General features: G+C 45.6%; 1 protein-coding gene across 2 annotated transcripts in view; it reads left to right on the top strand.

Annotated features, from left to right (window-relative positions):
- The first annotated feature begins 131 nt into the window (after nucleotides 1-131).
- Nucleotides 132-22,073, top strand: part of LOC119406966 (mRNA-decapping enzyme 1B) — a 35,582-nt gene continuing 13,640 nt past the window's right edge. Inside the window, exons 1-9 of one of the 2 annotated variants that reach the window (XM_037673782.1) lie at nucleotides 132-492; nucleotides 2,810-2,850; nucleotides 3,457-3,581; nucleotides 4,081-4,147; nucleotides 4,219-4,387; nucleotides 5,349-5,733; nucleotides 10,079-10,344; nucleotides 11,010-11,124; nucleotides 20,742-20,839. In XM_037673782.1, the coding sequence (XP_037529710.1) occupies nucleotides 361-492; nucleotides 2,810-2,850; nucleotides 3,457-3,581; nucleotides 4,081-4,147; nucleotides 4,219-4,387; nucleotides 5,349-5,733; nucleotides 10,079-10,344; nucleotides 11,010-11,124; nucleotides 20,742-20,839 (1,398 nt within the window). In that variant the 5' untranslated portion in view covers nucleotides 132-360. The remainder of the gene's footprint in view (nucleotides 493-2,809; nucleotides 2,851-3,456; nucleotides 3,582-4,080; nucleotides 4,148-4,218; nucleotides 4,388-5,348; nucleotides 5,734-10,078; nucleotides 10,345-11,009; nucleotides 11,125-20,741; nucleotides 20,840-22,073) is intronic. The other variant, XM_049419737.1, reaches the window with a different exon arrangement.

The following is a 22,073-nucleotide window of genomic DNA, read 5'->3' as shown; positions in this document are numbered from 1 at the left end:
CAAGCAAAACTGAACAATAAATACATGCTGAGGGGATGATCAAAGTGATTGCATCAATGCGATGGCGGCAAACATATATCAGCCGGGCAACACTGGCAATAACTCGCTTTTGTTGTTTTGTGTTGTTTTCGGCATTGACGTCGCGCACCTTGAAAACAAACAAAACGGCACACTGAAACGAGAGAGTTTCTTTTTTGCCCGCTTCCTCCTCGCCACTGGGACGGCCTCCTCCACCTCTTCACGATCCCCTGACGGCCGCTTTAGAAAAAGGCTCAAAACGAGAGAGGAGAGGTGCGAGGTGCGCGTGTGCGTGTTTAGTGTAGTGAGTGTGTCGTAGGGAGAGGTTATGTGAGTCGAGTGATGTCCTCCAGCACAGCTGCGAACCGCATGAACTTGGCTGCCCTGCAGAGAGTCGATTCTGCGGTCACCGAGATTGTGGACAACGCGAGCCAAGTAGCGCTGTACAAGTTTGCCCCGGCGACAAACGGCTGGGTGAGCCACCCCGCTGTTGTGCGGCTATTTTTTCACCCCCCCCCCCCCCTACCGCTCTTTCCTCAAACAATAGCAACCCTGATGACCGCTGTTGCGGGGCGGTCGTGCTGGCCACGAAGCCACTTCGACCTCAAAACAAGGTAGTCCCAGGTGTATCGTGTACGCGCCTCAAAGTCTCACACTGAACGGCTGTTTCGTTATCAACATGGTGACATGGTTCCGTTACTCGGGGGGCTGAATAGGCATAGCGTAACCTCGGGACTGCGACAGCGAAGCCGTGTGTAGATTGGTCATGCGTCGTATTTGACAGCTTGCAGACGAACTACTGCCCGAAATTTAGCGGACTTCATGGAAGCTGCGATTGTGTGCGCGCCATCACGGACCTGTGGAAATCGAGGGAGATGCTGAGAAGGTTATCGAAAGCACGAAATGAGCGCCATCGGTCTGTTTGCTTTCATCGCACACGAGGTCACAACGCTTTGCAGTGTTTCGTTAAAAAAAAAAAAAAAAATTTCGAGTTGCTGGCAGATGTGAGACGAGGTTGCGAGGTGTTCGCACGCGCCCGATCAACTGTTGTTGCATGAGCGTGCGCGTTGTATCAGCTGTGTTGTCGCGTGGCCGTGCGGACGCAGAATTTTGCTGCATCGCTTATCTTGCCGCGTAGTGGCTCGATGCAGTGCGCGGTGTTTACTTTTGCGCGAAAGCTTCGATAATAGACAATACTGATCTCTACCTTTACGATAGTGTACACGAAGTGCGCTTAGCTTTCTTTGCTGACGTCCTCAAGCTAGGGGTTGTCATTGTTCCAGGTTCAAAAAGGAAAAGAAAAAACGTGGCGGTTGTACAAGATTTATTGTTGTTATTGCTGCTTAAATTACCCCATTTTGTTGAAAGGGTTTTTCAAGCAGATCTAGAAGAGTATGTTGCTACAAACGCTAGCAAAGTCATTAGTGTTTTGAATTTCGTGGATGTCATTGCATGTGGCGGCTGCGTCCATCACCGTGCATTGTTTCGTTCTTGCGCTGAGGTCGACATAACGTTGGGCATAGCAATGACGTGGTCCACTTACGCTGTCTTTTATCGCATATTTGCATATGAACAAAAATGAACTGTGTGATTGTAGTGAACGCATACGGAACATTTGTTAAAATCATCTTCACAAAAGACCACATGTTGGCAGTCAGGTTCCTAGCCCTGTGCGTTGTCACATATTGCCAAAAATTGCGCTGCTTTGTACCCCTCACTGCTCTGATATCACCGATTTTTGTCATTTCAAAAGATCTTGCATCTCACCAGTTAGCAAATGCTTTGCTTTTGGTGGCTGCATACTGTGCTACAGTTAAAGCTTGAGAGAACTCATTGCTGGACTAGTGAACTAGTTCACAATTGTAAAACTGCAGAGTGCAAGTAACGTACACACAGCACAGACGAACACCAATTTCGTGCTTGTCCTATGCTGTGTGTGTTCTTCTGTCCCGCACATTGTTTGCACTTTTCAGTTTACAATTGATTACTATCAAGCTTGTGACATGAGCACTTTATTCCTAAAAGGTTGGTGATCTTGTAGTTAAAAGATGTTATGTTCACCTGTTTTCATGTTAAGTGGAATATGCCGCAAAATTGACGGAGGAATAAATATTGTACTGAGGACCCACTCGGTTTGCCTGCACATTATTAAGTACTAAGAGACATAATGCAGCACTAAAACACAATCACTAAGAAGAGGAATACAAGGCGACGGGACAGCGCCTGTCCTGTCATCTTGTGTTCCTCTTCTTAGTGATTGTGTTTTAGCGCTGCATCATGTCTCTTAGCAAGCACCAACTCTCCCAACAACACGTTCTTGTATTAACTACTAGCTTAGGAGGTACTGCGTATTCTTGTTTGTTTCACCAATTAGTAGGATCTTCAAGTCACCATTTGTATCATCCAGTGCAGGTTGCATGTAGAACAATTTCATATGTGTGTTTGTATGTAAATGCGTGAGTCTTTTGCCAATTATAGAAAGTTTACACACATTCTCACTATTTACATTCTGACATCAGAGCAAATCCTGTTCGGATTGCTACAAACAGCTGCAGAAAACACGGGCTTTTTTGCAATACTTTTCAACAGGTGTTCACACAAACAAATTGATCCAACACAAAATATGCCCCAGGAATCTCTCATTGCAGAAATCTATATGCCGCAAAACCAACTGGCCTCCCCTTTAAAACATTGTCAGTTTTGTGTTGCCCTATTGCCTCCATAGCCCTCTTAAGATTCAACTTGTATTGCCTTGTTTCTTCAATGTTTTTTTTTTTCCATTCATATGCAGGAAAAAACAGAAATTGAAGGAGCTTTATTCATCTTTGCATGGTGAGCACCGTTTATTTAGTTTTTCATGGTTATGTAACCGAGCACATGAGTTACATTAATTTCCCATAAGCATTACTCTGTACTTCATTCTGGAAAAGGCTGCTGGACCTTTTTTTTTTTTTAATATCATATTGCACTCTTTTCAATGAGGTTAGTGAACATGTCATGCATGTGCTTCTGCTAGTTCTAGTGATGAAAGAAATTGACCGAAAAAGTTCAAAAGAACATTTTTACCTGATGTTTTGAAACCAACTCAGTTTCCTTTTCATTGGTATCTGTGAGGCACCAAAGCAAGCAGTGTATATAAAGCTGGCTCTCTTCTTTGGTCAGTGGGCTTACCATGTTTGCTGCAACATGGCGAAGGCTACTGAAGTAAACACCAAGTGTTTACTTAGTTTCGCCCCTTTAAAAAAAATGCTGCACTTACAAGGTTGTCAGTAAAATGCATCGTCATCTGCTGGCGCTGCATTTTCAGTCATGCGAGAAAAAAATGGTAAGGTGTCCGGGCTGCGTGAATGGTATAAACTGAGGCGTGTAATTCTTCAGAGAAATCTCGCTTCGCATTAACCATCTGCCACGCTTGGCTTTTCTTTATCTCGTTAACAGGTCAAAGACCCCCAGCCATGGCTTCATTGTTATGAACCGCCTGAACACAACTAATCTCCTGGAACTGATCACTCCAGAGGTTGAGTTCCAAACACAGTCGCCGTTCCTTTTGTACAAAAGTAGCTGTGAGTTGCACTCTTTTTTTGTTTCTTGGCATGCATAGGTTTTGAGGGCACAGTTTTGAAATGTCTTACAATAGAGGCATCAAAAACATTTGTCCTTGTCTCCTAGCAGTGCACTTGCTGTTGCCTTTCTTTCACTGCCGCATTTTCTGTTCACCATTGTTGCATCAACAAGATGTGAACACTGTAAGAGTTTACACGTACACAACACTTGTCAGGTTCACGTCTTTGTTTGCACACTCTTTTCATGTCCTCATTACACTAGCATTCTAAGGTGGCATACCAGCAGTCCCACATTGCAACCTTGCTTGATTTTAATCCGTGCTTGAAACATAGTATTGACGCAAAAACAAATACACAGAAAAAAATATGAAGAAGAACAGAAAGAGCGCCATCCTTCATTTTTTCCGTGTAGTTTTTCTCATCAACACTACGTTTCAAGCATGAACCAACTAGCCCAACATTGCATTCTGTCTTTAATTCATGCGTTTACACTGTGCAGCTGGAATATACTGCATCTGGTTCTACGACACAGGCGAGTGTGAAAGGCTCGGGAAGCTTTGTCAGAGGTAGGTGGTCACTGCAGCCAACGAATCGATCGAGGCCTCACTTTGCGCATGCCTTGCATGACGACGTCCAGCCTAGCGAGAGAGAGCAAGATGTCGTCCAAGTCGAAGAACCGCCAGCGCTGTGCCTCCGAGAGTGACAGCCTGCACAAGTTTCCACTGGCTGTTCCAGCTGCCTCGCAGAACGGTGGCCCCAAGGACATTGTGGCCCTCCTGTCCAAGGCAAAGGACCAGTACAACATGGTGGGTGGGAAAGATCTCTTTGCAAGAATGAGAATATGGCAGGTGACGAAGAAACTTGGGGGTGGGCGAATAGTGACTCTTGAGACCGAATCGAATAGTGCCAGAAAGGATTTTAATATTGAAAAAATATGAAGTAATATTCACATCCTGGTATTTGTAATTTTGGCCTTAAAGGTGCCAAAGGAGTATCAAGAACAAATAAATTCTTTGTGTGTACAGAAGTATTCAGAGTGGCAATTTATTGTAGTTATAGCTGGTAAAATTTACCTCACCAAGTGGCCTATACCTGCAGCACCACGCAAGTGCCCATATTTTATGGATACTGTGCCTTCGGGGCTAGAAGTTTATTGTGATTTGTGCCAATTTTATGTTTATTTGGTTGCAGTTGTCACTTGGACACATTGGTCAACTACGTGAATAGTATTTGCATTTTTGAAATGCTCTATTTGATTGAAAGACCAAATCGACAAGATGCTATTCTATTCAATATTCAAAATTTTTTTATATTTGCACACTCCAGAGAAATTACTACTAGGGAAGGATTTCGGCAAAGCACACTATTTGACAAGTTTGCTTGTTGAATTTAGATTGTTGTGAACGGTATAAACCGTGCATGCGAAAATGTTTTCAAAATCCACTGTACTATACATAAAAAATTTACGGAATAAAGAAAAGAAAGATACAGTGGACTCTCGTTAAACGGAACCTGAAGGGACTAGGAAAATGTGTTCCATTTAACAGGAGTTCCGTTTACTGAGATATGAACATGAATACAGAACTCATGTGCGAAACTAATCATATCAGACTCGGTTGTTCCATTTAAGCAGCATAAGAGATTTTCGTTTACTGAAAGTCTACTGCACGAGGCTTCATACATTTTTTGAGGAGCAGCTTACGGGTCTGGTTTAGTGTGGTGACCCCATTAAGTGCATCACTGAACTAAATCCCGCACGCTTTGCAGAAGAAAGCCGAGGCCTCTTCTACTGGCCAAAAGCAGCACCGAAACGGGACTCGGGGCCGAGGAAGCCGAACCTTCGTCTCGTCGGCGATGGCGAACAGCGCGCATCCGGAGGCTGCCAGCAACGGCCACCACGCCAATGTGTCGTCCCCTCCAAATGTGCTGCACAAGCCCACACCATTGAGGACGACCACCAATGGCGTCGTTGCCCCGGCAACCGCCCAGGCGCCATCAACGCCCCTCAGTGTGGAGTCTCTCTTTGCCGCTGTTGGTCAGAAGAAGCCCGTGGTGAACGAAGCTGAAGATGCAAAGGAGGCCCTGCTGCGAGCATTGCTGTCCAATCCCGACAATCGGGTGGAGCACGTGGAGCGGATTCAGCGCAAGGAAGGTGGGTGATCGCGCTTACTCGTTGGCACTGTTGATTGAAAGAATTTGATGCACAGTTTATTATCAGTCTAGATTTATCCCCTTCAGGCGCGAATTATGATGGACTGTCTGAAAAGGCGTCAAACTTGCGTAACACAATTCTAAGGCACTCAATAATAGATCCCAAGAAAGAAAATGAAACAATATAGTGTTTTGTGCGAGTTTTAGTAATTAATCATAATTAGCATGCAATTAAACATTTAATTATTCTGCAATCAGTCATGTTTAATTCTTGCATATAAAGCATCAAATGTTAGGCTCAGAATGAATGCCCAGTTTGTTTTTTGGTTGTATTCGTTTAAGCAAAGAAAAATAATACGCTTGGCGTTGGTCCTGAAATGTGGCACGTCTAACGACCGTTGAACATGGTAGTGTCTCCAGCAAAGTGATCCTCTGCAGCAATACACAGCCCAGTGAAGCTAAATGAGCGCTAGTCGTCCACTAGTAAGCCTGTACAAATGGGCACACTGCGTTTCAAGCCATGTGAAGAAACTCGCGGTGCGCAACGTGCCTCCGCCATTGGTGTGTACAATTTAACTTGGGGTGTTGCTAAATGAGTAGGGTGTGTTCAGATAAGAACGTCGGTGCATGTCCGTCGACCCCCTGTAATTTCGCCGAAAAAAAATATATTTCGCTGTCCGCATCCCCGAGACCACAAAACCACTTTTAGTCTCGCGAAAAAAAATTTCACCTTCCTTAAAAAAATTTAGAAGCCTCCACTGAGCCGCAACCGCCTTTTTCGAATTTCGCGGAAATGGGATTTCGATGAGACGCCACAAAAAAACTATTGCAGCTGTAGGTCTGACAAATTTTCTCTACATACTACGGATAGTTTAAATGGACGAAACATTATTACTTTGCAGTTTTGATGCTGTTCGTTTAAGAAAAATATTCGCAAAATCGGCACAATGTTCAATAATGTTCAAATTTAAGATTTTGTTTCTCCGTGCGTATAAGCGCCAGACATCCCAAAATTTTTGAGAACATTGCCATATGTTAGCTTAACAAATGTGCTGAACGAAATCGCTGAGAGTGACTTGAAACGTTAACCAGAAATGTTCAACGGAGCACAAGTCTCTAAAAATGCAACATTTCGAAGGTCATTTAAAAAAAAACACCATCTTCGATTTTCTTTAAACTCTTCATAACTAAAGCCAAGCACGTGTTCTAACTTAATCTGTAAAAACATGTTGCATTATTTTTGTGAGGTAGGAGTTATGAAGCACGAAAAGTGGCCAAATTGACGTAAACTGAGTAAGCACAACATTGAGCGAGCATGGAGCAATAATGTCCATTATCATTATTTTTAGGTCGTGAATGTGTTTTGTGGATTGACGGATTGACAGAAAAAAAGAGGAACAGTTGGTTCTGAAGAGCAAATTATTACTACATTTTACGCAAATCACAAAAACTTCTGCATGGGTCCCAGCGACTGAGCATGCCGCGACGCTGAGTCACACGCTTCGCAGGAATCGCTTTCAAAATCTTTCGCGCATGCGAGCCTGCGTACGGCTCACAAAGGAGGTGGCTGGAGAGTATCCATGGCTGCATGTTTATCGCTTCCCATGGCACGTCGGTAATGTGATAACGCAGACGGTGCGTGGCGGCACAAGCGGCGCTCGCGCGCTCCCTAACAAAAAAAAAAAAAAAAAAGAAAGAGAAAGAAAGCCTTCAGGGAAATGAGAACAAAGAAGTGGTAGTGCATCCGTCCAGTGCATGGTATTCAGTCGTGGCACATGTGGCAGTGGACGCGCGTCAGCCAAGAGCGCAACGAATTGCTTGTTGCAAGAACAGCCGAATGTCCAAAGAAGAAAGTGCCGGATTAGGCGCTGCTTTTCAGCGCATGAAACAAGAATAACTCCACAGCGGAGCTTCTTCAGCTAAAAATGCTTCTCTACAAAATGAAAAACGTTCATTACGAAATCAGGTTAATTTTATTGATTGACAACCATGCCTCGTGTAAAGAAGCAGGAAGCATCGTTCCGAAGAACGCAGTGGTACAGGCGTAACAAAGAAGACATAACACTGAACGTCACCAACAATAATGCACATGCTAAGTGTTTTTAAAAAGTGTTGTGAACTCTTGTGGGTGGTACTCGCATGACCGCGGCTTTCCACGACGGTCACCCTGGGTGCCACTAACACTTAGCGCAAGGCACCCCCCTTGCCGCATGTAATCAAGATCACAAGGTTGCTTCACCAGGAGCAAAAAACACAACTGCTTCAGGGACGTGAGTGACTGTCTAACTTGTATGATTATAACTTGTCACTCTGACGCCCTGTGTATACATCAGGGGTAAATAAATTGTTCCTTCCGAGAGCACGACTCGACTACATTTCTAGAAATCTTGCGGTTAGTCCTTACGTATGGACCAAAACATCGACGCGTGCACGCACGCACATGAACAAATTTGCACTTTAAGGCAACTCATTGGTTTTCTCTGTCAAGCTCTTGTCCCTCGAGCACAACAGAACACATTGAGGACCTAAAAATAATGATGACGGACACAATTGCTCCATGCTCGCTTATCTTGTGGTTACTCTGTTTACGTTAATTTGGCCACTTTTCGTGCTTCATAACTCCTACCTCGCAAAAATAATGCAACATGTTTTTACAGATTAAGTTAGAACACGTGCTTGGCTTTAGTTATGAAGAGTTTATGTGTTTTATGTTCTTTCTTTTTTGTTAAGGAGCGCGCGAGCGCGGTCGGGCTCCAGAAGCGCCGCTTGTCTGCGTTATCACATTACCGACGTGCCATGGGAAGCGATAAACATCCAGCCATGGATCCTCTCCAGCCACCTCCTTTGTGAGCCGTACGCAGGCTCGCATGCGCGAAATATTTTGAAAGCGATTCCTGAGAAGCGTGTGGCTCAGCATTGCGGCATGCTCAGTGGCTGGGACCCATGTAGAAGTTTTTGTGATTTGCGTAAAATGTAGTAATAATTTGCTCTTCAGAACCAACTGTTCCTCTTTTTTTCTGTCAATCCGTCAATCCACAAAACACATTCACGACCTAAAAATAATGATAATGGAAATTATTGCTCCATGCTCGCTCAATGTTGTGCTTACTCAGTTTACGTCAATTTGGCCACTTTTCGTGCTTCATAACTCCTACCTCACAAAAATAATGCAACATGTTTTTACAGATTAAGTTAGAACACGTGCTTGGCTTTAGTTATGAAGAGTTTAAAGAAAATCGAAGATGGTGTTTTTTTTTAAATGACCTTCGAAATGTTGCATTTTTAGAGACTTGTGCTCCGTTGAACATTTCTGGTTAACGTTTCAAGTCACTCTCAGCGATTTCGTTCAGCACATTTGTTAAGCTAACATATGGCAATGTTCTCAAAAATTTTGGGAAGTGTGGCGCTTATACGCGCGGAGAAAAAAAGTCTTAAATTTGAGCATTATTGAACATTGTACCGATTTTGCGAATATTTTTCTTAAAAGAACAGCATCAAAACTGCAAAGTAATAATGTTTCGTCCACTTAAACTATCCGTAGTATGTAGAGAAAATTTGTCAGACCTACAGCTGCAATAGTTTTTTTGTGGCGTCTCATCGAAATCCCATTTCCGCGAAATTCGAAAAAGGCGGTTGCGGCTCAGTGGAGACTTCTAAATTTTTTTAAGGAAGGTGAAATTTTTTTTCGCGATACTAAAAGTTGTTTTGTCGTCTTCGGGACGCGGACAACGAAATATATTTTTTTCGGCGAAATTACAGGGGGTCGACGGACATGCACCGACGTTCTTATCTGAACACACCCAGTACAATTTTCTTTGGCAAGGATGATGTGACTGCAGATATAAAATCCATATAAGGAGTTGATGATGGGGTGCAGAAACATCAGTTTGATAATTAGTGGAGCATCGGACGCGTTATCCGAAGGTTGCAGGTTCGGTCCCTACCGGCGGCAAGTTGTCTATTTGTCCTCTTTGATTTCTTTACATTTATATTATAATTACTACTCTACATTTAAAAGACGACGACTAAGGTGCCCTATTCCCTGGCTTCATTGTCTATTGGTTTCATTAGGCTGTGTCTAACAAAGAAAGCAACCTCTTCTTTTGTTCCCACAAAAGTTGTAATTTCTAACAAACCAACTGCACGATTTTTCTCTTGCGCCACCTATATATATTTTTTTTTCGGCCCACTTTTTTTTTTATTTCTTTTATCTCCATCTGCGTTTATCTAATTCCTTTCTTTCCAAGGTCCTCAGCAGTTGGGGACGAGAAATTAGGGGTAAGAAGGAAACTTAAAAGGCTGCACATGTTACCTAGCAACCGGGCACCACTTTTTTTTTCCCACAGCTGATGCGAATGGTGACGTGTTGTGTGAGCAGCCGCGCCTGCGTGCGGCCTCCTGCCAGGCCAACATCACGGCTTGGGAGATGAGCGACGACCTGCGACACAAGCTCAACCTGTGCTGCTCTTCTTCATCCTCTGCCGAGAACAGCGTGCTGCCTCCCGTGGTGACACCAGCCATGCTGGAGAAGGGCATCGGCAACACCGAGCGCCGCTCCTCCCCTACCGCGGCCGCGTGTGGGGACCCCCACTCTGGCAGAGAGCCGTGCAAGGTGAGAACAGCCACTTTGCACTTCAGAAACTGCATTGCACAAGACTGCAGGGAACAGTCACAAGGTCCCTTATGCATCTGCCTAAGACGACTGGAAGGCAAAAGCCTTCTTTTACAGCAGAACTGTTATGGTCGAGGTATGCCATGTCATAACTACTAGAGCGGTGGTCTATTAGTTATGGTGCTCAACTGCTGACTAGTAGGTCACGGGATCGAATCCCAGCCGCGGTGGCCGCATTTTCGATGGAGGCGAAGATGCTTGAGGCTCATGTGCTTAGATTTAGGGGCACGTTAAAGCATCCCAGGTGGTCAAAATTTCCGGAGCCCTCCACTACAGTGTCTCTCATAATCATATCGTGGTTATGGGACGTTAAACCCCAACAATTGTTATTATTCTGCACAGATGGTTAACAAGAAAAGCTGAAACACCAGCTCTGCTGTGACCCTGCCTTGCGCGACTTAGTGCAAGCTGTGCTAATTTGTTTTCTTCTCAATCAACTGCATTGACCCTAACACCAAGTCTAACAACTAACAAGTCTAAAGTGTTTCATCTCACTCGATAGATCATAGCTGCGCTAACTAGCATTCTCTTAAATTTACGTATAACTTTTGTGGGCTTGTGGAAACTGAAGAGGAATGCTTAATGTGTTATGTTCGTTCGTGCAGGCCCCACCAGCGTCAGACCTGCCTCTGCTCACACCCATGGCTTTCACAAAACCAGCTGGCCAACCCACTGCAGTGCCTCCCTTGTCGTTTGGCTGTGCTTCGTTTGCGACTCCTAGTAAGCACACCTCCTCTTTTTCATGTAACATTTTTCAGGTTCTTGAGGTAAGGGGAGGCAAGTGCACATGCGTGAAACAACACACAAACCTATCGATCGACTTGTTGAGCAAGTGAAACACTGTCGATATTGGACAGCGCAAATGGAACAAAGGACCAAAGAATTAAACAGCATGTGCGCTGTCCTTGCAGCTAAACATTCTATTTTTTTAAATAAAAGTTACAAAACATGAGAACCTAGTTGGAGGCATACCACATTCGTGAAGATTCTACCTCTTGCGTTAGCCAGACATCCTTAAGGGGGGACGCGGCTTTCGTATCGCGCAAAATCGCAAAAAAATCGATTTTTTGAAAATCACATTTTCGGTTTCTGTAGCCCTTTTTCTATCTGATTCCAAAATATCTTCACTGAAAACCACCTAGAAGTGCTTTAAAAAATTAGTTGCGCGGGCTGAGGTGTCGAAAAATTATTGTGGAGATCGCAAAAAAACAGTGCTTTTCAAAAATCTCTTGCTCCGCAACGGTACAACCGGGCGCCGCCATTTTGAGCTCGCCGTAAAGGGCATTTCTTCCTTTTCAAATTCCCTGCCTCAGCTGGCGCCTCCCTTTAAAAACAAGCGCACAAAAAGCAAATCTCTGAAGGTCGTTTCGAGGCCTCCGATTGGCCGCGTCCGCCATGTTGCTCCAGAACGCCTCGCCATTGGTCCGATGCTCGCTTCGAGAGGACAGTCGTCTGCTGCTTACGCGTCGCGATGTTACCTGATGTTACGACTGTCGAAAATCACGCTACTTAGTGACACGTCCGCTCTCGTTCTGTGTACACGGGTCGACGATAATTTAGAATATGATTACCGTGTAGTTTGACAGCTGCAAGCGGAAGCGCCGTCATCAGTGTACGATAGACGGTAGCGTGCCGCGCTCGTCGCGAACATCGCAGATGCGCGTCTCGGGTAGTTCAGCTTGTCAGCACTTCGTCCTCCGTAACGAAGAACTTCGCGGGACTACTCTTTGTACTCGCGATCGAACATGACGTGCTTTGAAACATCGGGCACCGCGGCGACGCACACTGCGACCGAGCTTGCTGCTCGGAGTCGTGGCTAGGCCTAACTCCGCTTACGGCGCTAGTTTACGAGACGAATCCGAACTTTGCGGGCATGGACATCGCGCTAGCGGACAAGCCGCACTGTGCTTCGTCGCAAGCAACAAATCGCATCGTCCGCTGGCTACTCGAAAGTGCGGATGGGCACTTTACGCATCGGCAGCGGACTCCCGGTCAAGCTCGTCGCGCATTGACCGCTCCGAGCAGCGGCTAGCAATTTCGCGCGTCGGCGCCGCAAAATGAGAGACCAAGTACGTTACGCGCGCCGATTTTTCGTCGCCGCGGCTGAGCACTGCGTATTGTCGCCGAATGCCGCCAGCCAGCATATAGTGCGCGACTTCCCGGACCCCGCGGCCGAGTACATCGGCATGAAAGAAAGCGCTGGTGATGCAATTTAGGCACGCTTGGATTTGTGCTTGGTATCGCCGCTAGCTCTGATGAATCTTCTAAAATAACGAAAGCTTCGCAAATTACCGTTTCCGCGACCGAGTGGATGACGAAACTCATCACAGGCGAGGTATGCAAATGAGCGTGGCGTGTGTGAAGCAGGGAGTTGAATTTATATCTGACCAACTCGCGTTATTGAATAAACTGTTCATATATTTCATCCCAGAAATGTTTGCAATAAGTGTGCCAATTTTCATGAAAACCTACGAAGGAATAAGAAAGTTGGTACTGAATGCCACGACCCCCACCTTAATTTTATTCAGAAGCTCACTGGAAAGAATGACCTCCGACACACATCCAATGTTTGATGGAGACAGTGATACTTCCCTGACTCTTTCTGAAGAAAGAACATACGGATTTATTCCATTGGCTAAAGAAGACTGTATAAATCATGTCAAAAAGAGGATGGGTACAGCTCTGCCAACACCTGTATCAAGAAGCAAAAAAGATCAACCACTTGGAGGATGGGCCGGCCTGACTCAAGACCTGATTAATTTAAAAGACTGACTGGTTATGGTATGGCTATCCGTGACAACGTTGACATTGATGACATGCAAAAGGCCATAATGGCAACGTTCCATCATGTCACCTCGAGAGATGAGGAGCCACGCCATGAATTCTGCCCACTTGGGTCCCTGAGCTGGTGCAAGTACCGTGCTGCAGAAGCTGAAGGCAAGGCTCCACCACCGCACACGTATAAATTGGCAGCACTGCATTGCTGCCAGTCTACTAAAACCTGACCACCCTCAGTTGCTCGGCTGTTGCCAAAAAAAAAAAAGTCAAAATGCGGCCGAGAGTCTTCATTCGGTAGTTTGGTCAATTCTACCAGAAGAGCTAAACGCTTCACTGATTGCCGCCGAAACAGCTGTCAATGAGGCAGTCTGCAAGTATAATACTGGCACTCTCCATGCTTATAGAGAGTTTTGTGCATCACTTGGCCCGAAGCCTGGAAAGCACTCCATTCAATGAGCTGCAGAGAAGGATGCCACACGGGAAAAAAAGGCATCAAAAGTGCACCAAAGCAAGCACCAAATGCTCAAGAGACCTCACATCACTAAGAACACCAAAAACTATGATCCTGGTGTATTCCAGATCACTGGACGCAAGGTGAAACTTCGAGAGCCGTTTTCTCAAAAGTGCCTTTTTGCCTGCCTGCCAAGTTTGCGCAGCTATTTTCTTCCTAACCGTTTGGCCTATTTTGACTCCGTTTCTTTTGTCATGTTTCTTAGACTACAATGCATGTCGTGACATTCTTTCTTTCTCACTTTGACGCTTTGTAATTTTACGAAGTGACTACTCGTTCATCCCAAGAGTGTGCCCGATTTGAAGGTGTCAAAAAGAATCGCAATGCAAGAATATTGTGTTGCAAAAAAAATAAAGCAAGAATGTCATGACACTCAGCGTGCATTTAGCTATGCAACAAATATTCACCTAGCCTTCTAGTCCTTTTTTTAAACTCTCCAGGCAGTGCGCAAAGCGCAAGAAAATGCAAGAAGTAAAAATTTAATTGAATAAAAAGTTCTGAAGATATCACTCTGAAACTTTTTTAGAAGCAGCAGGGAGACATGCTGAATATTTGTACCAATTTTCATCAACATCTGTTAAGTTATAAGAAAGTTGGTTTTCCAAAGCCACGTCCCCCCTTAGGGTGTATCCACACGACGGACCGAATCCGTCTTTTCCGCCGCGGACGGCGCATCACGTGACCTCGCGTCACGGATTTGTGCCATCCGTGCCTCGTCCGCGGACGTCGCAGACGGAAAATGCCAAGCTCTTTTTCGCATTCGGATTCGCGCGGAATACCACAGCAGATTTAGCCGAGGGTGCCATTATAAGTCTAGCAACAAGCGCTGCTTTTTCTTTTTCTCGTATGATTTCGTAAATTTAGCCGATGAAGATTTATTTTTATTGCCAGATACCTATCTATTTCAGACCGTGTAGGCGTTTTCCAACACGCAACGTAATGGCTGCTCTAAAAGTGAGGTTCTCCAAGTCTGCGCGTAGGTTAAACTGAACAGTCTCGGATGCAACAAATAGGAGCTATGTTTCGAGTAGAAATGCACAGACGTGCAACACTTGCCCGAAGCAAGGTACCGTAGCGCGACCTGCAGCCTTGTTTCCGCTGATATGGCTCGCCGCATCACGGGGTCCTGTCGTTCTATGCGAGGTCCCACGAGCGACAGCAACTGAACAAACTGCTCTCTTGACACTCGCAGCAGCCAAAAGCTCACCGTACAGTCGGTGTTGTATACCCAGATGCTTGTAGTCCTTTTGCCAACAAGATCTTTTTGCAGGAAAGAATTGCGCTTCACCGTCTAATTCTGGTAATGCAACAGCCATTGCAGTTAATCGTCGCTTTCTTTCGAACTCCATCTTCAAGTTAAAAGAAACTCTGCGCCATAGACGGAAACATAAAAACCTTCAATACTTTTGCTAGCGATGAATGTGTTTTCGACTTTCAGACTGCTCGCGCCATCTAGAGAAAAAAAGAACAAGCAAGCATTCGCACGTTATTATGACCTCTGAGATTTGGTAGCTATCGCAGATCACCGAGCTCATGTTCTGCCAATAGAGGTACTCGCTAAGCCTACAGCTCTCAGAAAACGAGTACGGCGCTTGGAAACAGTACCGAATTGTCATGAATACGTTGCCGGCGAAGCTTGAGGACACAAACCTAAAGCCGACACAATTGTCAGTTTGGTACTATCAGCCCACGCAATGCGCGACGAAGAGCTCAAAGATTCGAAGCGGGCAGCTCTCGCTTCAGACAGTGCCGCCATGTTTTTTTGCTGCGGCGCGTCCGTCTACTCGTTTCGTCCGTCGTCTGGATGTGCTTTCCAGCCGGGCGGGCGGCGGAACGATCGTCCGCGGACGAGATTTCCGCGGATAAGTCCGTCGTGTGGATACACGCTTAAGGGGGGACGCGGCTTTCGTGTCGCGAAAAATGGCAAAAAAATCGATTTTTTGAAAATCACATTTTCAGTTTCTGAGCCCTTTTTATATCCGATTCCAAAATATCTTCACCGAAAACCGCGTAGAAATGCTATAAAAGAATTGTTGCGCCTGCCGAGGTGGCGAAAATTATTGGGGAAATTGCAAAAAAACACTGATTTTCAAAAAATCATAGCTCCGCAACGACGCCACCGGGCGCCGATATCTTGGGCTCATCGGAAAGCGCATTTCTCCGTCTTCAAATTCCCCGCCGCAGCTGGCTCCTCCCTTCGAAAACAAGCGCACAAAAAGCAAATGTTCGAAGGTCGTTTCGAGCCCTCCGATTGGCCGCGTCCGCCATGTTGCCCCAGCGCGCCTCGCCATTGGTCTGATGCTCGCTCCGGGAGATCGTCGTCTGCAGCTCGTGCGTCTCGAGCTCACGGCTGTCGAAAGTCGCGCTACTTCGTTGCGTGTTCGCAATCGCTCTGTGTTCACGGCTCGACGATAACTTTGAAGAAGAACTACGTTTCAGTTTGGAGCTACTAGCGGAAGCTCGGTGGGATTACGATGGCGCGCCGCACTCGTAGCGAACATCGCAAACGCGCGTCTCGGACCGACTTTCTAGCGTTGACTCGTCGGATCCGTGGTTGGAGGTTCTGCTTATGCGCACTTCGGACGTCGTGACGAAGATGATCGCAGGATGACTCTTTGTACTCGCGACCACGCATTACGTACTTTGAAAGATCGGGCACCGCGGTCGGCGCGTCTACTGCTCGGAGTCGTCACTAGGCCTAACTCCGCTCACGGCGTCGGCACGCGAGACGAACCTCGAACTTTGCAGGCAAGAGCAACGCGTTAGCGGACTCGCGGCAGTGTGCTTCTTCGCAAGGAACGAAGCGCTTCCCCCGCCGGCTTCTCGGTACAGCGGATGGTCATTTTACGCATCGGCAGCGGACCCCACGGCCAAGCTCGTCGCGCAGCGGGCGCGCGTCGGCGTCCCGCAATGCGAGGCCGAACACGTTGCGCGCCTATTTTTCGTCGCCGCACCTAGGCATATTGCGCATCGTCACCGAATGCCGCCACCCAGCACATGGCGTGCTGACTTCCCGGACTATGCGGCCGAGCACTTAGAGGTGAAATAAAGCACTGGTGATGCAATTTAGGTGCGCTTGGGGCCGTGCTTGGTATCGCCGTAAGCGCTCATGAATCATCTGAAAAAATAAAAGCCTCGCAGAAAACCGTGTCCGCGACCGGGTGAATGATGAAGCGCATCGCAGGCGAGGTTTACAAATTAGCTTGACGAGTGAAACAGGGAGATGAATTCATATCTGCCCAGTTCGCGTAAATGTCTTGGCCATAACTGCCTGTTATTTAGGAGGAAGTAATAGGTTGCCATGATGAGAGCCGCTTTTAGTATCCTATAAAAATGATTCAATGATCAATTGCAATCAAGACTGTTAATTATGTTACTGAGAGCATGATTACAACAAAGCTGGCAAATCATCATAGTACATGACCTACTTGAATTACAATATCTTGTTTTTTTCATGTCTATTACACCACTTCATAACTTCGTTTAAAATTCATGCTACATGTTCTTTGTATATCAGAAAAGGATTTTAAGAAAAAAGAAAGAAAACAAAGGCACAACCGATGAAAGGCCACATGTGCAGGAGGTCCAACCTTATAAAACACCTTAAAGATCACAATCTTCTTGTGTTTTAGAGAAGCAAGGCACCTCAAACTAAAGACAGAGCACTCAAGAAAGTGCACATTATGAAGGACTCAAAAGATTACGACCCCAGTGCCTTTTGATGAAGTAATATCGTTGGTACAACTTTAAAAGCCGTTTTCTCAAAACGACTTTTCTTGCTTCCTGCTTCGCTTGTTCCGCTGATTTCTCACTGACCGCTGGGTCTATTTCAGCTCCGTTTTTTGTTCTATATTCCTTGAAGCACAGTTCAGGGCGTGACATTCTTGCTTTTTCAGTATGGCGTTTTGATAATTAGCTATTTGACGAGTTGCACAAAGCCTCGATGCCTTTGCGCAGTCACCTCATGAAAAATGAAAACTAAAGAAAATTTTGTTGCAAATAAAAAAATCTAAGAATGTCACGCCCGCAATCAGACATCTTAGAATGCATAGCACTTTGAACGAGTTTCCTATCACATTTTTTAAGCGAGTCAGACTCGGAACAAGAGCAGAAGGTGAAATATATTGTAAATCAAAAAGTTGTAAAGATATATTCATGAAATTTCTACAGTAACATTAAAACAACATTTGAAATGAGTGTGCCAATTTTCATCAAAATCCATGAAGAAATAAGAAAGTTGGTACCGAAAGCCACGTCCCCCCTTAATCTGTACGCAATGAAGTAAAATTTTGTTAACGACATGATTTACTAATAACCAAATGAATCCAACAATTAAAAGCAAGGCATAGGGCACATTATTTGTTTTTTTTTAACTGTGTAATAATTATAATGTGAATTGAAAAGAATTAAAGTGGATAAAAAAGTAACCTTTCCGTCGGTTACTGTGTACTACAGTCGCCGACTGACAAATCGGACACCGATAATTCGGACCATCGCGCGGCACCGCCGATGGTCCCATAGAAGTTATGTGTAAAGACGACCGATATTTCGGACAGCTGCCAGATCTACATTCGATAATTCGGACCTTGTCTGAGACGGTCACGCACGCCGAATCAGCAGCCATTATCTCCTCCGGCACTGATACCATGCAAAGTATGGCCTCAGAGATCAAAACGAAAGCTAATTGGGGATCTATGAGGCTTTATTTCAATCGCAACTTTATGCCTCAGCGATTTGTACTGTAATTGAAAATGCCGATCTTGGAGGCACTGCTCAACTGTGGGGGATCGTATCGACATTGCGAACATCCTGCATTCCGGTTCCTGTATCTCTGCGCTGCGCTGCTATCGTCGTCATTCTGTCGAATGTGTCTGCGGTACAGCGTTTTGCTAAATTCTGCGCGCGTTTATTTTTATTTTGAGACTTGCTTTATTTTACGCCCTGCTGTCTCACAAGATCTAATGGCACCAACGGTGCCCTCACAGCCAGCGCCGAAGGCCGCGCTGACGATGATGAAACGCGGCAGATATACAACGCTAACCACGGCGAAGAAAGCTACCATCATTCAGCAAGTGCTCAGTGGTCATCCGCAAGTCGAAATTGCTCAAGAGTTCAACGCTTCAAAGCAAACCATATCGGACTACATGAAGAATAAGGACTAGATTTTAGGTGCGATGGAGACATCATCCGGAAGTGAACAAAAGAGGGTGCGCCAAGGTTTTCATCCGCAGTTGGAAGAAGCGTTGAGCATCTGGCTTAACGCTACTGTCGCTCAACAGGTTTCCGTTTCCGGCCACCTCTTGAAGCAAAAGGCCGAGACATTGGCACTTCACCTTGGCATTGATGGATGTAAGTTCAGCGATGGCTGGGTCCGGAACTTTAAGAAGCGGTACGACCTCGCTTTCAAAAAAATGTGCGGTGAGAACGGTGCCGTGGATAGCACACTGGTAGCGAACTACCGTGGTGGAAAGTTGGTGGAGCTGCTTCGGCGCTACTCAGCGGACGACACCTTCAACCTCGATGAAACTGGGGTTTTTTATAAGCTACTGCTGGAGAAGACGCTCGCCCGTTCTGGAGAACCTTGCCACGGAGGAAAACTCGGCAAGGAACGAGTCACTGTCGTTGTCGGCGGCAACGCTTCTGGCACGGAAGAGCTCCCGCTGCTGGTCATTGGGAAATCGAAAAACCCTCTATGTTTTAAGGGGGAAAAAAATCTTCCTGTCTGGTACGAAGCCAATACGAAGGCGTGGGTCACGCAAAAGCTGTTCGAAGAGTATGTTCTAAAATTGGACCGAAAGTTTGAATTGCAGAAGCGCAAGGTCCTTTTGTTCGTAGATAACTGTACTGCCCATGCACCGATCAGCTGTCTCAAAGCCATCGAGCTAGAATACCTGCCGCCTAATACGACCAGTATTCTGCAGCCTATGGACCAAGTTATCATCAAGAATTTGAAGGTGCTCTATCGTTCACGCATGCTGCAGCACGTGTTGCTGTGCCTAGAGAGCCAGATAAAATACAACGTTGACTTGATGTCAGCCGTGAGCATGCTTGCTGATGCCTGGAAGGCAGTGTCGGCAGGCACGATCAGCAACTGTTTCCGGCACGCTGGATTCACGTTCCGTAGTGAGCCCGACAATGCAGCTGAAGAACCAGACACTACAACTGAAGAACCGGACCTGCCGCCCAGAGCAACGAGCTCAAGTTCAAACATTATTGACAACCTTCAAGGCTGTGGTGTGCCGATTCCCAACACTGTTACGTTTGAAGACTTTGCAAACGTTGACAGTGCGGTGTCGTCGTGTGCCGAATTTAACGACGACGACATAATTGAGCAGGTTCTGCAACCGACAAACAGCGACTCTGATGATGATGACACACTGTGTGCTCCGGAGCCGTCGCATGCGGACCTGTCTCGAGCCCTCGCTGTTCTTTCGTCATCAAACAGCGATCACATCACACTGGCGGACTTGGTTGCACGTAAGCGGAAGTGCGTGCAGCAACGCATAGACAACTTTTTTTCGGCCACCGGGACACTAAAGGGTCAATAAAAGTATTTTTTTTTCTGACGCATTCGTTTTTTCGGACTTTCGATAATTCGGACTTATTTACATTCCCCGTGGAGTCTGAATTATCGGCCGTCGACTGTACGTCGGTAGCTGTGAATATAGTGCTTATATTGTCTAATTCTATTGTCATTTGTTCCTTCATGCTATTTCACTTCAACCATGTTAACCTGTCATCATTTTAATTAAACACAGGAATTTTTTAACCGAATTTACTGTTGCTGGCTGTCATCTCCATAACCTCCAAATGTCAACAAAAATTTTATGAGAGAACTATTAAAGTCTGTGCAGTGAAACTTTAAAAGGATGTCGGCACAATGGTGATAATGCATGAGCCAAGGTTAGATGCGCATTAAGTACATTGCACTTTGAGATGTACATTGAGTACATTGTAGGCAATTACCGTAGTTTGATTAATTACACCGTGGAGCTCCATGAGGTGCTCAACAGTACGTCGCTTGATTTCTGATGGTATCTCTGTTCAGGCATGTTCATGAATGGTGACGTGGTGGCCAAGAATCCGGAGTCTGTGAGCGCCCTGACCAAGGATCAGCTGAAGGATGCTCTGGTCCACATGTTGCAGGTGACCAATTTCTAACTTTTCTCTCTTTTTTTTTTCTTTTTTTTTCTGGAGACTTGCATTTTACTACAGAGGTAGCAAGCAGTACTAATGGCTCTGTATTCATATTGTCACATGCGCACTTTAATCACGTTGTCGAAAGTGCAAAGTGGTGGCCCAGTCTCCGTACAAAACTTGTCTCAGACTTAAGTGTGTGCCAAGTAAGTTGCAACATGTGGGAAAAATCACGGTCAATGTTTCATTTCTAAGCTTCACGTGTATTCATATTGTCACATGCGCACTTTAATCACGTTGTCGAAAGTGCAAAGTGGTGGCCCAGTCTCCGTACAAAACTTGTCTCAGACTTAAGTGTGTGCCAAGTAAGTTGCTACATGTGGGAAAAATCACGGTCAATGTTTCATTTCTAAGCTTCACGCCAAAAAACTACGTGCATGACGTCATGGCATTTCAAAGTGTATTTTTCGTATTTTGGTGACATCAGCTCAGCGAAATTTTCTGAAACTTGGTATGTTAAGTCAGTGGCCCCTTAGGAAACAATGGACTTCATTTTTACCGATTAGGAACTACGTAGGACCTAGTAGATGCCGTCAAAATCTATGACGTCACTGTGTTTGGTGCAAGAATTTCAAAGTGGCATCGCCACACGCGTTTTGTTCTTGCACGTTTTCTATCAAGTGCCTTCTCACGGTAAGTGTAGTGATTTTGGTATTGTGAAAGAGTAATTTACTAATGCAAGAAAAATCTTTTTCTCTTTAGTGTTCCTCTTAAGGGGCCCTGCAACACTTTTTCAGCATGGTCAGAAAACGCTGCCGATTGCTAGTTCAGGCTCCTAAGAACATGTGAGCCAAACATTATAGTGCAGCACACTGCCTCAACCTCGTTCTTCTCTCGGTGAATGATGCCATAAACCCAAAGTCCATGGCCGCCGGCTGATTTGAGGATCGTGAGCTGCATAGTCATCGTGGCCACTGCGGGATGCCGCCACGTGCCAGTGCACACGCTCACGATCACACTGAAAGTAAGCCACACTTCTGAAGAAGAAAAAAAAAGAAAGTGCTCAAAGTCGAAACACGCGCTGACGAAAGGACGCATTTTATTGCCCCCTTGTCATCCCCCTCCCTGCGTAGCTTTTAGCGCGCTCGCTAACAGGAAAGGAGAGTGACAGCGCTTGGAGCATGTGACAAATCCCTGTAACTCCGCTCGTACTTGAGGGATTCTAAACATTTTGCAGCAGTCG

Source organism: Rhipicephalus sanguineus, chromosome 10 (assembly GCF_013339695.2).
Source record: "Rhipicephalus sanguineus isolate Rsan-2018 chromosome 10, BIME_Rsan_1.4, whole genome shotgun sequence".
NCBI classification, from domain to species: Eukaryota; Metazoa; Arthropoda; class Arachnida; order Ixodida; family Ixodidae; genus Rhipicephalus; species Rhipicephalus sanguineus.
This window is presented reverse-complemented; position numbering and strand designations above follow the sequence as displayed.